Source organism: Mustela nivalis (assembly GCF_964662115.1).
Source record: "Mustela nivalis genome assembly, chromosome: 8".
In the NCBI taxonomy this organism is placed as follows: Eukaryota; Metazoa; Chordata; class Mammalia; order Carnivora; family Mustelidae; genus Mustela; species Mustela nivalis.
Genome location: NC_139027.1, coordinates 35,328,147 through 35,343,802, shown reverse-complemented (window position 1 = coordinate 35,343,802; position 15,656 = coordinate 35,328,147). Strand labels below are relative to the sequence as shown.

The 15,656-nt window shown below is 40.1% G+C and overlaps 1 protein-coding gene across 7 annotated transcripts in view; it reads right to left on the bottom strand.

Moving 5' to 3' along the window:
* Positions 1-15,656, bottom strand: part of ACOXL (acyl-CoA oxidase like) — a 346,408-nt gene that overhangs the window by 125,472 nt on the left and 205,280 nt on the right. For all 7 annotated transcript variants that reach the window (XM_082743347.1, XM_082743348.1, XM_082743346.1 and 4 more), the window contains one exon: positions 6,837-6,926. In XM_082743347.1, the coding sequence (XP_082599473.1) occupies positions 6,837-6,926 (90 nt within the window). The remainder of the gene's footprint in view (positions 1-6,836; positions 6,927-15,656) is intronic.

Below are 15,656 nucleotides of genomic sequence, written 5' to 3'. Positions count from 1 at the left end.
AATTGGTTTTTAGTCTCATATAAAAAATATACAATTGGAAAAGATAGATGGTAGGATTTTGATCTTCTGAAATGTGCAAAGATTTGTTTTGTGGCCTAACACACAATCTATTCTGGAGAATATTCCATGTGCATATGTAAAGATTGCACATTCTGCTATTATTGGATGGAATGTTCTGTATATGTTACGTCCATTTGGTCTAAAGTATATTTCAAGTCTAAAGTTTCCCTATCACTTTTCCATCTGGATGATCTATCCATTACTGAAAGTGAGATATTAAAGTCGCCTACAAATATTGCACTATTTCTCCTTTCAGATCTATTAGTATTTGTTTAATATACTTAAGTAGTCCAATGTTGGGTGCATCATATATATAATTATTATAACCTTTTCATAAATTGACCCATTTATCATTATATAATGACCTTCTTTGTCTCTTGTTAGATTTTCTGACTTAAATTCTATTTTGTCTGATGTAAGTGTAGCTACCCTTGATCCCTTTTGGTTTCCATTTGGATGGAGAATCTTTTCCATCCCTTCATTGTGAGCCTGTATGTGTCCTTAAAGCTGAAGTCAGTCTCTTATATACAGCATATAGTTGGGTATTGTTTTGTTTTTATTTTTATTCCATTTAGCCACTTTATGCCTTTTGACTAGAGAATTTAATCTATTTACATTTAAATAATTATTTATATGTAAGGATTTATTTATACCATCTTATTGTTTTCTGGCTCTTCTGTAGTTCCCTTGTTCCTTTTTCCCCTCTTGCCCTCTTCTTTTGTGATTTGATGATTTTCCATAAACATACACTTTGATTGTCTCTCCTTACTTTTTGTGTCCACTACAGTTTTTTGCTTTGTAATTATCACCGGTCTTACAGAAAATACTGTTAAGATATAACAGTCTATTTTGAACTCCATCACATAAAAAATTCTACGTCTCTACTCCTCCCCATTTTGTTTTTGAGGTCATAATTTACATCTTTTTATTTTGTGTATCCCTTAAAAATTATTATAATTATTTTTAATAATTTGTCCTTTAACTTTTAACTAGGGTTGAATGTTTAACATATCACCATATTCCAGTATTAGGATATTCTAAATCTGGTTATATGCTTACTTTTACTATTGTGTTTTATATTTTCATATGCTTTCATGTTACTAATTAGCATCCTTTCATTTCAGCTTGAAGAACTCCTTTCATCATTTCTTGCAAGGCAGGTCTAGTGGTGATGAATTCCCTCAGCTTTTATTGCTTGAGAAAGTCTGTAATTCTCCTTCATTTTTGGAGAACAACTTTTTTTTTTTTTAAGATCTATTTATTTATTTATTTATTTGACAGAGAGAGAGAGAGCACAAGTAGGCAGAGAGAGGAGGAAACAGGCTCCCTGTCAGGGAGAGACCCTGATGCTCGATCCCAGGACCCTGACACCATGACCTAAGCCAAAGGTAGAGGTTTATTTAACCCACTGAGCCAACCAGGTGCCCCTGGAGAACAACTTTTTCAGGTTAAATATTTTTGTTTAGCAGGGTTTTTTTTCTTTTCTTTTCAGCATTTGAATATATCTTCTCACTCTCTACTGGCCTACAAAGTTTCTACTGAAAAATCCACTGATACCATTATTGGAGGTTTTCTTGTATTTGAGGAATTTTTCTCTCTTGCTGCTTTTAAAATTCCCTGTCTTTTATTTTAGACAATTTTATTATAATATACACTGAAGAAGATCTTTTTGAGTTGAAAGGTTTGGAGGGCTTATGAGCTTGATGAAGTTGGATATCCAAATCTCTCCCCAGAGTTGGGACATTCTCAACCATTATTTCTTTAATAAACTTTCTACTCCTTTCTCCCTCTCTCCTCCTTCTGAGATTCCAACATGCATAGGTTACTTTTCTTATTGGTGTCCCATAGTTCAGAGAGGCTTTCTTCACTCTTTTTCCTTCATTTTTCCTTTGTCCTCTGACTGGATAATTTAAATGACCTGGGTTTTTTTTTTTCCTCCTTCACAAATTCTTTTTCTGCTCAGTCAGGACTGCTGTTAATGTTCTCTACTGCATCTTTCATTTCATTCACCATGTTCCCCAACTCCATAATTCCTATTTGATTCTTTTTTTAAAAAAGATTTTATTTATTTATTTGAGAGAGAGAGAGAGAAATAGAGAGAGATAGCAAGAGAGAGAGCATGAACAGGAGGAGAGAGAGAGAAGCAGACTCCCTGCTGAGCAGGGAGCCCAACCTGGGGCTGGATCCCAGGACCCTGGGATCATGACCTGAGCCAAAGGCAGATGGTCCACTGACTGAGCCTAGGTGGTGCCCCTATTTGAGTCTTTTTAACGATTTCTATTTCTTTGTGAAATTTCTCATTTTTAAAGTGTATTGTTTTCCTGCTTTTATTGAATTATCTTTCTGGGTTTTCTTATAGTTCACTGAGCTTCCTTAAAACAACTATTTTGAAGAACTTATCAGGAAAATTGCAGATCTCCATTTCTTAGGCGTCAGTTGCTAGAAAATCATTTTTTCCCTTTTGTGGTGTCACATATCTTTCATTTCTCATGTTCCTTGAAGTCTTGCATTGCTGTCTTCACACTGAAGAATTCACCTCCTCTAGTCTTTACTGACTGGCTTTGAGAGAGAAATCCCTTCCGTCAGCCCTGTATGAATTCTGAGGCTTTCTCAGACCTTCTATGGATACACATGTTCCACACATCTTATTCCCTCTTCAGGAATAGTTTCTAAGATTGTATGACTTCTTTTGATCCTACAAAAGCAGGATTAGTGCTTAAAGCTTTCTGTTTACTTCCCCCTGGGTGGTAGTGACTGCTCAAGTTTGTGTGCTTTCTTCCAATCCCACAGAGTCAGATTGGCTTTCTGTATGTGCTCACTAGCTGATGTATGTGTTCACCAGCTGACTGCGAAGGCTGGCTCTGGCTGCCCTTGGGAATGAACCCTGATAACTGACCATGGTGTAGTGACGTGTGTGACCGAGGCATGTAGAGCACTGTGGGAGCCTGTGGACCAACACGGAGATCTATAAGTGAGGTGTCCCCAGTGGCTCATAAGTGGGTTTCCTGAAGGAGTCTGCAAAGCAGTTAGGAGGATCCATGTCCAATCACTATCCTCTGAGAGCTGTGGCTGCTATTCTCCCAGCTGCTCCTTGCACTCTATGTCATGTAACACACCTCAGAAGTCTCAGTGAGAGGAGAAAGAAATGGGCCTCTTGGGCAGTGCCCCCACACAACTGGGTAAGCTGGATGTTCACTCACATGCTCCCCACTCCTCCTGTGGGAGAAATTGCATGCCAAAAGGTCTCTCTTCTCACTGAGCTGTGCTGTCTTAAGGGAGGGCTGACACAGGTGAAGTGAAACTGTTCCTTTTACCCTCTTCAATGCATCCAATCTCAAACTTTTTGCTCAAACGGTGTGCTGGAACCTCACTGGACTTGGGACTTACACAGAGGCACTATCATCCTTGAATGATTATCAGAATTGGTGTTCTTTGGGCATAAGATGGCAGAAAACTCCTATTTCACCATTTTGATAATGTCTTAGAATAAGCTTGTGTCTACAGAAAACTTTGTTGTGATTTTGATGGGAATTTCATTAAGTGTATAGATCAGTTTGGGCAGAATTGACATTTTCCTACACAGAGTCACCCAACTGATGAATACAGTATGTCTCTCCATTTATCTAGGATTTTTTTTTTAATTTCTTTGAAGCATTTTGTAATTATCAGCACATAGATCTTATGCATGTCTATTGGATTTACACTTAAGTATGTCCTTTTCTTTGGAGCAATTGTAAATGATATTGTGTGTTTAATTTAAGTTTTCACATCTGTTATTAGTACACAGAAATGAGATTCACTTTTGTGTATTGATCTTATATCCTGGAGTCTTATGAGCTCAGTTCTAGAGTTTTGGGGTAGATTCCATGGATTTTTCTATGTAGATAATCACATAATGTGCAAACAGGGAAAGTTTTTATTTCTTTCCTTCTATTATCTATGTCTTTAATTTCTTTTTCTTGCCTTATTATACTGATATAACTTCTAGGTCTATGTTGAATAACAGTAGTGCCAGTGGACATCCTTGATTTAATCCTGCTTTTAGGAGGAAAGTATTCAGTATTTCACCAGTCAGCATGATGTTAGCTACATTTTTTGTACATATTCTTTATCAAGTTCAAAAATTCCCTCCTATTCCAGTTTGGTAAGATTTTGCATCAACACGTTGTCAAAAGCTTTAGGTGTATAAACGAATATGATCATGTGATTTTTTTTCTCCTGTAGTCTGATGATATTATGAACTACATCAACTGATTTTTGAATGCTGAAGCAGTCTTGCCTATCAGGAATAAATACCATTTGGCTGTGGTGTATAATTATTTTTATACATTGTCAGATTCAATTTGTTAATATGTTGTTGAAGATTCCTACATCTAAACTTGTAAGAGTTATTGATATGTAGTCTTCCCTTTTTTGTAGTATCTATTTTTGGTATCAGAGTAATACAAACTATATAAAATGAATTGGGGGGACCTTGGTGGTTCAGCTGGTTAAACATTCCACTGTTTTTAAAAAAATATTTTATTTATTTATTTATTTGTCAGAGAAAGAATGAGAGTGAGCACAGGCAGACAGAGCAGCAGAGGGAGAAACAGGCTCCCTGCAGAGCAAGGAGCCCGATGCAGAACTCAATCCCAGGACTCAATCTCCACTCTTGATTTAGGCTCAGGTCATGGTATCATGGCCATTAAATTGAGTACCGCATTGGGCTCTGTGCTGGGCATGGAGCCTGCTTAAGATACTCTCTCTCCCTCTGCCCCTTCCCCAGCTCATGCATGCTCTCTGTCTATAAAAAAAATAATAATAAAATAAAATTAAAAAATGAGTTGGGAAGTGTTTTCTTCTCTTCTATTTTCTGGGAGAGACTGCATAAAATTTTTCCTTAAGTGTTTGATAAATTCTCCAATGAAACCTTGGCCCAGAGATTTTTGGGGGGAAAGCATTTTATTATTATTAAAAATTCAATTTCTGTAAGATTATAGGACTATTCAGGTTGACTATTCAAGTTGGTTAGATCTGGGTGTTTGCGATTTTGGGGAATTGGTCAATCTGACTAAGTCATCAAATTTATTAACATAAAGTTATTTTCTAGTGTTCCTTCATCATTTTCTTAGTTCCTCCAAGATAACTAATGATATACCCATTCTCATTCCTAATATCGGTGACTCTTCTCATTTTTTTTTATCAGACCTCCTGGGTCAATCTAGTTGATGACCTTCATTCTAGTTGTGGAGGTGGGGGCTCAACTCTCCACTGGATCATGCTGACACTGGGGTAAGGGTTAAGGGTACTGGTAATCTATTTCACCTTACAACAGTCTTGTTGCTGCTAAGTAGAAATGGAGGCTTAGCTTACCAATGGGCCCTGCTGACATTACCCTGATGAAAATCAAAGTTCTACTTGCTTCCACTAGGCAGGGGTAGAAGATTAGTTCCCTGCTCAGCCCCACCAATAGCACCACATTGAGTAATGGGAGTGTTACCACCGGCTACCAGTGTCTGACTCCGGCCATGGATCAGAAGTCAGGTGAGAGATCAGTTTCTGCCAGGTCCTGCTGAAATTGGTATATGTATGTGTGTGTTCAGTTTTTCCATTTTGTTTGACTGATGTACAGAGAATATAGCTAGAAAGGTTTTTGTTTGGTTTGGTTTTTTTAAATCATTAGGCCACCATCTTCCCTATCCTTTAGGTAGGGAGAACAAGGTTTTTCTTGGTTTGTCTCTACCTATTAGAGATTCAGGGCATACATATATGCCCTTACCCAGGATATATGGAAGGCAATAAGGAAACCCAGACAACTTGCTGCCTTTCCTTTCCTCCAGTTCCAAGCTCCCTAGGCAGCCTGCCTTCGACTTTCTCCCTTTCAGAGGTTTCCTATGCTCATTTGTTGTGTTATGTCCAGAGTGTTCGTTTATTAAGAGGGAGGACCTGGGAGGAATAGGGCCATTCCCTCATAGCAGAATCAGGAGTCCCTGTTTTCTTTTTGTAAAAATACCAAATTGTAATCCCATTGTATATATAGTTTTATATCATTTTTACTTATCATATCATAAGTTTTTAATTTCTGTAATAAACCCTTGTAAGTACAATTTTAAAAGCTATATAATTCCCCATTGAGTGGCCAGAACATGATTTACATAATCATTTTCATATTGTTGAAAATTTAGATTCCAACATTATTGCTATAATAAATAATGTACTAATGAAAACGTTTATGTCCTGAAGTTCTTCTGTACTTAGGATTATTATCTTAGATAGTCCCAGACGTGGAATCACGCACAGCCTAATAGCAACATGGAAGAGTGCCTCTTTTGTTCTCACCAACACTGGGACTTCAACGTGCTCTTAAACATGAGCTGATTGGTTGGAGAAAACAGCAGTGTGGTACGCCTCACGTGCATGTCTCTGATCACCAGGAAGCTTGGTCAATTGTTCTCCTTTTATAACCTGCCTTTTCATGCCTTTCTCCTGTTCATCTCCTGGGTCCTCAAGTATTCTTTTGGAATAGACTTCCAGCAGAAGGATCTGACTGAAACTGGTTGAAGTTTTCTTCAACCAAGAAAGATATAGGGCAATGTCAAAGATAAGCTAGGAGAGAAATAATTTAATCCTCTGTTGAATTACTGCAAAAATCAAGGGCTTAACAGGAAAACACCTGCCAATTAAATGAAGATATCAGATGAAGATAAAACATATGAAACACTTCAGATTTCTGGATAACTCTTGATCTTGAAAAGTATGCCGTTTAAGAAGAATAAACATTTCCTGAATCTTACCTGCAGCATAACAACATTGTCACCTTCAAAAGTCACAAACACATCTGTGTCGCATTTTAGGCCAGAGATTCGGTTTTCCATCATGTAACCCTTTTGCAGAAAAAAGAAAAGAAACATATTTCAAATTTCCAATTCCACCATTATAAAGGATGAACATTTTCTTTGAAATTAAACAAAAACACAGAAAATGGAAAAGAATAAAATAACTATAGTTTTTCTGCCCAGAATAACCATTCTAAGGATTTTGAGCCATCACACTTGCTTTTGATCCAGAAACATTTTTGTGGATTTGTCTTCACTAGTAGTAACCATTTGAAAACGGTCATGTAGCATTTTTCCGAAATAGTTCAACAAATTGTGCTGATTTTTTTTTCTCTCTTCCAAATCTTGTGAATTCTAATAAATGTCAAGAAATTAGTGATTTCGTCCTAAAATACGCAGGAGAATGATGCCTTCTCAACCCCATTCCTATCAAAATTAGCACATGTACCTGGTTCTTGGGACACAACATAAAAATCTTAAATTGCCACTCTGCATGTTAATATCATTAAACACTTTGCATCATAAATTCACACTCTAGTTTCCAACTAGGTTTTTCTTTCTTTCTTTCTTTTTTTTTTTTTTTACTTCCTGAAATCCTTATTTAAATGGCAGTAGCCTGCTGCTCATTTTCAAAGTGTTGACAGTATTTCTGCACACAAACTGGGAGAAGCAGCTGCTCAAGGGAAAGTCGATCGGCCCCAGGCAAAATGTGGAGCAGCAAAGTTTGCCTTTGTTTGGCCTCAGGCCTTCCCCTTCTGAAGGCCCCAGCGCTGTTATTTCTTCCAGTTCTTTCTTCCAGTTCGTTGCTCTCCCCATTAAATTCCCAGAATCTTTCCCACTCTCGAAATCTGCTTCCACAAATCAATCCTGCCTAAGTAAGTTATAGCAGAGGTGACTGTCACGCTACTTCTCCCAGGAGTATTTGCAGTTAGCACTGCAGCTCTGAAGAAGAAAAGACAAGATTTAGCCCCTGCTGAAATCCTCAAGCCACACAGAGCCTCACAGAAGGGTGCTCCCATGGGCAGCCAGAAACTCCTATCTCAAGACACCTTAATGCCCTGGGGGACCACCTTTATTTCTGAAAATGGCCATTTGAGTCAGAAAAACCAGCACTTCCAGGGACCTGCTGCCTGCGGAGCCCTGAAGTCCCCAAGCATCAGTGCTTTGTGGCCCAAGAGCCTTCCTCTGAGGTCCCTACTTTTCCTCCCCATTCCCCCCAAGTCATGGCGGCCAACTGGGCAGGCCAAACCGAGCATTCTCATCTGCGGTAATACTTAATTACTTTCGTAAATGTAAACAGGGTGTATGTATGGAAAAATAAATCAGTAGCATTTCCAACCTCCCCCAATCTAGTGCCATAACCACAGGGTTAAACCCACCCCACAGGCAGACCATGTGAAATCAGGTTCTGACTGTATGTGACCAGAGCCCAGAGTGCTTCACGGCCACAAGGCCATAGCTGACTCATTTTCATCATTGTTATTCTACCATTGATTGAGTGCCACCACAAGCCAGATTCTGGACTGAGGGTTTTACCAAAAGAAACCTCACCTGTTAATCCACGTAATCCCCTTCATTCTGACAACAGCTATGTGAGGTAGACATGACCCCATTTTACAGGCGAAGAAAGGGAGGCTTGAGAGCTATGTCGGAATGATCTTGAATCTATCAAGTTCTGGTATGGAAAATATTAACACTACAGATACCACCTCAGTGTTAGGAAGAACCTTCGTACTTAAGGGGCATAGCGGCTAAGTGCTCAAAATAAGGATTTTGAAGAAACAAAATACTTTTTTCTTTTGGCGCTTTGCTCTGGTCTTCCCGAGTATGGATGGAAGTGCCTGGTTCTTCGTTGTTCTCTGACTCTTCCGAATTTGTACACACTCTGTCCTGGGGGAAACCAGGACCACCAGGACTTTAAAATGACTTGAAAGATAATTTACTTAAAATGCAGCAAAATCAGCAAACAAATAACAACAGTCTCTCAGGGAATGGGCAAGGGAGTCCTATGAACATACAGATGCTCTATCTTAGGTTGGTTCTTCCAATACAGTGTAATTGATTTCTCTTCTAGATGGCGAAACTCAACCTTGAACCCTTCTTCATGTTTGAAAATCGAGTAAAACCACATGATTGCTTTCATGAAGATTCCAGACTCTCCAGGGCCCAGACCCAGAAGAGGTTCAAGTCACACAGCCTTTGCAGAGCTTGCAAACAGCTGAAAACAAAACAGCCAAGAGAAAACCAAAGCCAACCACGTGCAAGGCATGGCTGTGGCTGGCACGTGGCTTCCAATCTCCCGAAACCACCAAGGGCATAGTTATGATCTAATTTCCTTAGAAAAGGCCAGAGAGGGCTATCCTCATAAAAATCTAAAACTTTGAAATATCTGGGGTGACCCGTTGAGGAACTAACAATGCTCAAGTCCTAGGTATCTGAGTTCTGTATGAATGTGCACACAAGTTTAGAGGAAAGACACACAACCCAGAGAGTTACTGAATACAGACCTGCAGCCATCTTCTTGAGGGACTTGAATTCCAAATTCGGATCCCTGAACTCTTTGGGGGGGGGGTACAAATGATTATAAACAGTGTGTGTGTATATGTCTGTGTGTGTGTGTGTGTGTGTGTGTGTGTGTGTGATTTTCTAATTAAAAATGAACTTGGGTTTTTAAATTAATTACTAAAAGCAGTACAAAAGCATTATTTTAAGGTATTTTTTAAGACTTTGTTTATTTATTTGACAGAGAGAAATCAGAAGTAGGCAGAGAGGCAGGCAGAGAGAAAGGAGGAAGCAGGCTTCCGCCAAGCGGAGAGCCCAATGCAGGGCTCGATCCCAAGATCCTGAGATCATGACCTGAGCTGAAGACAGAGGCCTAAATCACTGAGCCACCCAGGAGCCCCACAAAAGTATTATTTTAAAAAACGAGAACAGAGAGGAAAAACCCACAAAAAAAGAAAAAAATAAAGTCATTTGTAATCTCATGATGTAGGATATGAAAGGGTGCCTGGCAAAGAAAGACCCCGGAAAGAGGCTTGGAATAGGAGCTGAGATTACAAGGACCGAGGTAAGTGTTGAGAAGAGAAAGGTGAGGAGGGACCGGGAAACCAGAAGGGCAGATCTGGGTAAAGGGAACCATGGAGTATTCCGGAGGGAGGAGGATATTGATTGAACATGTTGGAGTTAGAGAAGACTGAGGAATGATTCAGGTGTGAGGAAAGCCAGAATCAGGTGAGCAAGACAGGAAAGTGAGAGTGCTAGATTTAGGGAAAGAGGAAATCTGTTAACCTCATAGGTACCCACAGCACTCATGGATGGCAAGCTGGGGGGCAATCCTGATTTCTGCAGCCTGAGACGTTTCCATGTCAGGTCACAGCCCAGCAGTTGTTACCTCCATAACGCTTTATAAACCAGCACCACAGGATGTGCCAAGAAAAGGGACAGTCACGGTCATTACTGAGAACCAATTCTATGTTCTGTGTTACATCCAATATTTCATTTCCACCCTTCACAATGACATCTCAGCACCCCTGTTTGGGGATGAGAAAGTTGAGAGTCAGTGAGGTTTTCTGACCCTGCTCCTGCCACAGCGGCTCCTGGCCCACCCCCTGGGGTTTTGCAGTGTTGTTCCCGTGTCTGGAGCAATGCCCTCAGATCTCCATGGGGGCTCTCTTTCCTCTCATTTCTGTCTCTGGTCCAAAGTTCCCACTGCCAGGAGGCCATCCCTGGTCCTTCTGTCCAAAACAGCTGCCCCCACCTGCCACCTTTTCTCCCTATCACTTCACCTCAATTAATTTTTTTTTTATAGCATTTCCAGGTATCTTTCTAAGCAGAGGACATTGGTGCACAGACACACAACTAAGGAAGACCATGTAAAGACACAGGGAGGAGAAGACAATCACAAACCAAACAGAGAAGCCTCAGAAGCAACACACCCTGCCAACACCGATGTTGGACTTTTAGCCTCTAGGACTGTGAGAAAATAAATTTCTGTTTTTCAAGGCCCTCAGTTGGAGGTATTTTGTGATGGCAGTTGGCGTGGACTAACTTGGAGCGCAGCCGCACGTGTGCATACACACACAGAGATAAATCAATGCGAACAGCTTCTCTAACAGGAGTAAATCCTCTGGAGTCTAAGGAAATCCTCCTCTAAGCCATTATCTCAATGGGCTCAACAGCCCCTTGGGAAATGGAATGGCAGTCCCATAAGCTTTCTTTTTTCTACACTGGACTCCTAAGGAAGGGCATTTGCTTATACATTTCTGGCTAGGGTAGGGGAGCAGATGGGGAAAAAAGAGGGACGTGAGGGAAGAAACAGGTTTCATCCCCCCGAAAGTGAATAATATTTTCCATTAGCTTATTTCACTCTTAATTAAAAAAAGAAACATAGAATAGACAGAGGGAACTCTAAACTGCACGCTCCCAAAGCCAGCAGAATCCTCAGGGGGTCATGCAGCCCAGAATCTGGTCTCCCCGAAGAAAGAGCACACCGGGTAGATGTGTTACTCTATCTCTGCCTTCTGGGTTACATCGAGCCTCTTAGCAAGTAATTGTGAATGTCATTAAGGTTGTGTCCCATTTCAGTAAGAGCTCCATGCAACATATTTTATGATTCAAGCTTTGTACATTGAAAGTTTAATATTTTCCTGCTGTTTTTAACATCTCTGAATTTTTTTTTTACTGTATGATTACATTTAATAAATGGATCAGAACAAATTAGAAACAGGCTTTCTTCCCTCCTTTTAAGCAAATTGAGGGTAAATTTTGTTAATTTGAAGAAGAAGAAACTGACAAAATCAATCTTATCTTCAATTTGTTAGGGAAGGGCCGATCGGAAATACAGACACTGACCCACTCAGCAGGAAGGATTGTGTCTTAGAGTTGTGTTAATTTATACCTGTGTATCTCCACCACCCCAAATGTGGTAGAGCCTGTACACATGGGCAGCTGACATGTGTGAGATTCACTGCACCCTTTCCTGAGACAGCTGTGGTCTGAGTGGAGTCTTCTGACAGCCAAAGTTCAAGCCCGAACAGATGATGGATGTTCTTATGGAAGTGATGACAAGTTGTCCTGCCCTGCCCTGTTTGCTTTGAGGTGACCCTGCATTGTCAGGGCTTATGAACTGGGGAGAGTGGGTGGGAGGAAATTCATTCGTGGGTCCTGTCACCAAATGTATAGTGAGAGTCTCAAGCCTCAGGTACTATACTATGCACTGCAACCAAAGACACAATCCTGTCCTCAGAAGACAGATAGGTGTTGCTCAGGTAGACAAATAAAATAGGTAATTAAAAAATCTTTGGTAAGTGCCAAAAAGGAGACAATCAGGGTTCCATAGGAAAAATGTAACAAGAAAGAATTCTTCTAACTTATATGCCAAAGAATGTTTTCAGAGGCTTGTTTAACTTGGAACCTTAAAGAAGAAAAGTCAGCAAAGCTGTGGGAGAAGTGGGAGAAAGCTTGCACCCTGAGGCCACGAAGGAGCACAGAAAGTTCGGGGAGTGGAAAGAAGGCTGAGTTGGAGGTGGTTAAGTTGTGGGAGAGTGGCCCAAAGATAAGGTGGAAGAGGTAGATAGGGTTCCAGTGACTCAGGAGGCTTTTGGGTATTCATTTAAGTTAGCAGAGGTACAAAGTAATAAAAGAATTTTGAGCTTTGGAGTAAGATGACCTGTGATTTTAAAAGAAGACGATAGCACTGAGTGAGCACAGCCCATAGCAGGCAAGAGAGAAGTTGGACAATTGGTGGCAGAGACATGGCGGCATGGAGGTAGAGGGAGAGAGCCTCAGAGGGTTGAGTATGTGCATGAGAAGGAGGAAGTCTGGGCCACATGAATGGTATGTGTATGGTGGGGTGTCTACTGAGTTAGAGAACCCTAGAGCAGGAGGATGTTTGAGCGAAAGACCAAACATTCCTATCTGTCAATTTTCGGTATGAGAGAGTCCGTGAGCTATCCAAGAAGACTGGTCTAAGTGAAAGTTGGATACGAGACTCTGGACATGTGAAAAGATGTCTGGAATGGAGATGTAAATTAGAAAGCCCTCACCATACAGGTAGTATTTAGAACCTCAGGAAAAGACAGAATTATCAAGAGTATGAATACACAGAGGAGAGAGAACTTAGGCTCACGTTCTAGAAAATGCCAAATTCAGAAGCACACAAAGGCATAGTGGCAGAGGACACTAAGAAGAAGTCAGAGAGTATGACATGTGTGAGATTCACTGGAAGAAGGTCAGAGAGTATGGTGTCCCAAAGGCTGAGAGAGAATGTGTCTGTGAGGGAGACATCTGTTGTGAAGAGTGCTTCTGAGTACTCAGGCAAGTGAGGACTGAGGAGTCCTTAGGACTGAGCCACAGGGAATCAACAGCAACTGGACTAAAACTGTTTAGGTAGCATGGAGCGGGGGAAGCCAGATATCCGGCAATATGGCAGACTAGATATTCTTTTTAAAAACTCTCCAGTGGAAGGGCGCCTGGGTAACTCAGTTGGTTAAAACTCTGACTCTTGGTTTTGGCTCAGGTCGTGATCTCAGGGTCTTAAGATTGAGCCCCATGTGGGGGTCTGTGCCCAGCACAGAGTCTGTCTCTGTCCCTCTGCCCCTCCCGCTGCTCTCTCTCAAATAAATAAATAAATAAACAAATAAAATATCTTTTAAAAACCCTCTCTGGTAGAAATAAAAAAAAATGTGCTCATAAAATATTTTTTAAAAATCGTTTTGAATACACAGTTAAACTAATAAAGAGAAGTACTCCCAGGCTGAACACATTGAGAAAGCATGGACTCTGAAAGCGTAGCAGGTGTTGAAGCCAGATAAGAGGTTATATAAAGACACCTACACAAATATGGTCTCCTGGAAAATAGTGCCTACCATGGGTAAAGTAAGAAAACATCACCCCTCAACCAAGAACATAACAAGGAAGATGGGTAGTCTCAGCTCTGGCTGTAGGTAGAAAGAAACATCTTTCTTAGAGTTTTCAACTATGTATGCATTTAGGTGACTCTGGGACCAGAATCAGGAGCCAACTTAAAGTGGGTTGTTTATACAAACGACTAACAGACACATGAAAAGATGTTCATCATCACTAGCCATCAGGGAGATTCAAATCAAAACCACACTGAGATACCACTTTACACCAGTTAGAATGGCCAAAATTAACAAGACAGTAAGCAAGTGTTGGAGAGGATGTGGAAAAAGGGAACCCTCTTCCACTGTTGGTGGGAATGCAAGTTGGTACAGCCACTTTGGAAGACAGTGTGGAGATTCCTTAAGAAATTAAAAATAGAACTACCCTATGACCTTGCAATTGCACTACTGTGTATTTACCCCAAAGATACAGATGTAGTGAAAAAAAGGGCCATCTGTACTCCAATGTTCACAGCAGCAATGGCCACAGTCACCAAACTGTGGAAAGGACCAAGATGCCTTTCAATGGACGAATGGATAAGGAAGATGTGGTCCATATATACAATGGAGTATTATGCCTCCATCAGAAAGGCTGAATACCCAACTTTTGTTTCAACATGGATGGGACGGGAGGAGATTATGCTGAGTGAAAGAAGTCAAGCAAAGAGAGTCAATTATCATATGGTTTTGCTTATTTGTGGAGCAAAAGGAATAACACAAAGGACATTGGGTGAAGGAGAGAAGTGATTTGGGGGAAATCGGAGGGGGAGATGAACTATGAGAGACGTGGACTCTGAAAAACAATCTGAGGGTTTTGGAGGGGTGGGGGATGGGAGGTTGGGTGAGCTTGGTGGTGGGTATTATGGAGGGCACATATTGCATCGAGCACTGGGTGCAGTGCATAAAAAATGAATTCTGGAACACTGAAAAGAAATAAAAAAAAATAAAATTTTTTTAAAAATAAATAAAAATAAAGTGGGTTGTTTAAAGCTGGTATCTTCAGGCCACTGGCAAAGGTAAATGCAGATCCTTGCTGGCCTGAAAGAACTATCAAGATAAAGTTCCAAATATCATGAGCTCAATTAAAAAAAATTCAAGGAAAAATAAAAAAATATCAGAAGAGATAGACAACAATATTGTCAGACCTGCAAAGGTGGCATATACTCATATTAGCCTAAAATACCTACAAGTAGATAAAATCAAGGACATAGAGAGACAGTATACAAAATAACAATGACCTAAAATTTTCCAAAATGACCAAGTGACATAAATCCACATATCAGAAACTCAACCTCAAATAGGGAAAACATAAAAACAAATTAATACTTAGGCACATTATAGTAAAACCATAAATCACCAAAAAATAAAATATCTTAAAAGAGGCAGAGACCCTCCCCCCAATAGACTGCCACGAAAAATTACAATTAGACAGACGGTTGATTCCTCAACAACCAGGGAATCCAGAATAATATTTAAAATTTTAAAGTACTAAGAGATATAGCTGTCAATCATGAATTCTCTACTTAACAGTACTTCATCTTTTAAGACTGAGCATAAAATAAAGACATACTCAGACAAATAAAACTTAGGTTTACCACTACAAACCCAGACTAAATGGTATTCTGACAAAGGTACTCCAGGAATAAGGACAATGGCTAAAGAGATGCCAGAGGAATTGTAAGCAAAGATGCCAGTAGAAGGCAGTAGTTCTAAAGAAACCCTGGTTCCACATAATAATAAGTACAAAGGCTAATTGGTATAATTAAAATATGCAGTACTGAAGTAATGGAAATGGTAGCACAGAGGGTAAGAGTTGGGTAGGGAAAGCAATCTAAGCCCTGTGTTGTTTGAAGAAAGGAAAGATGATCATTAACTT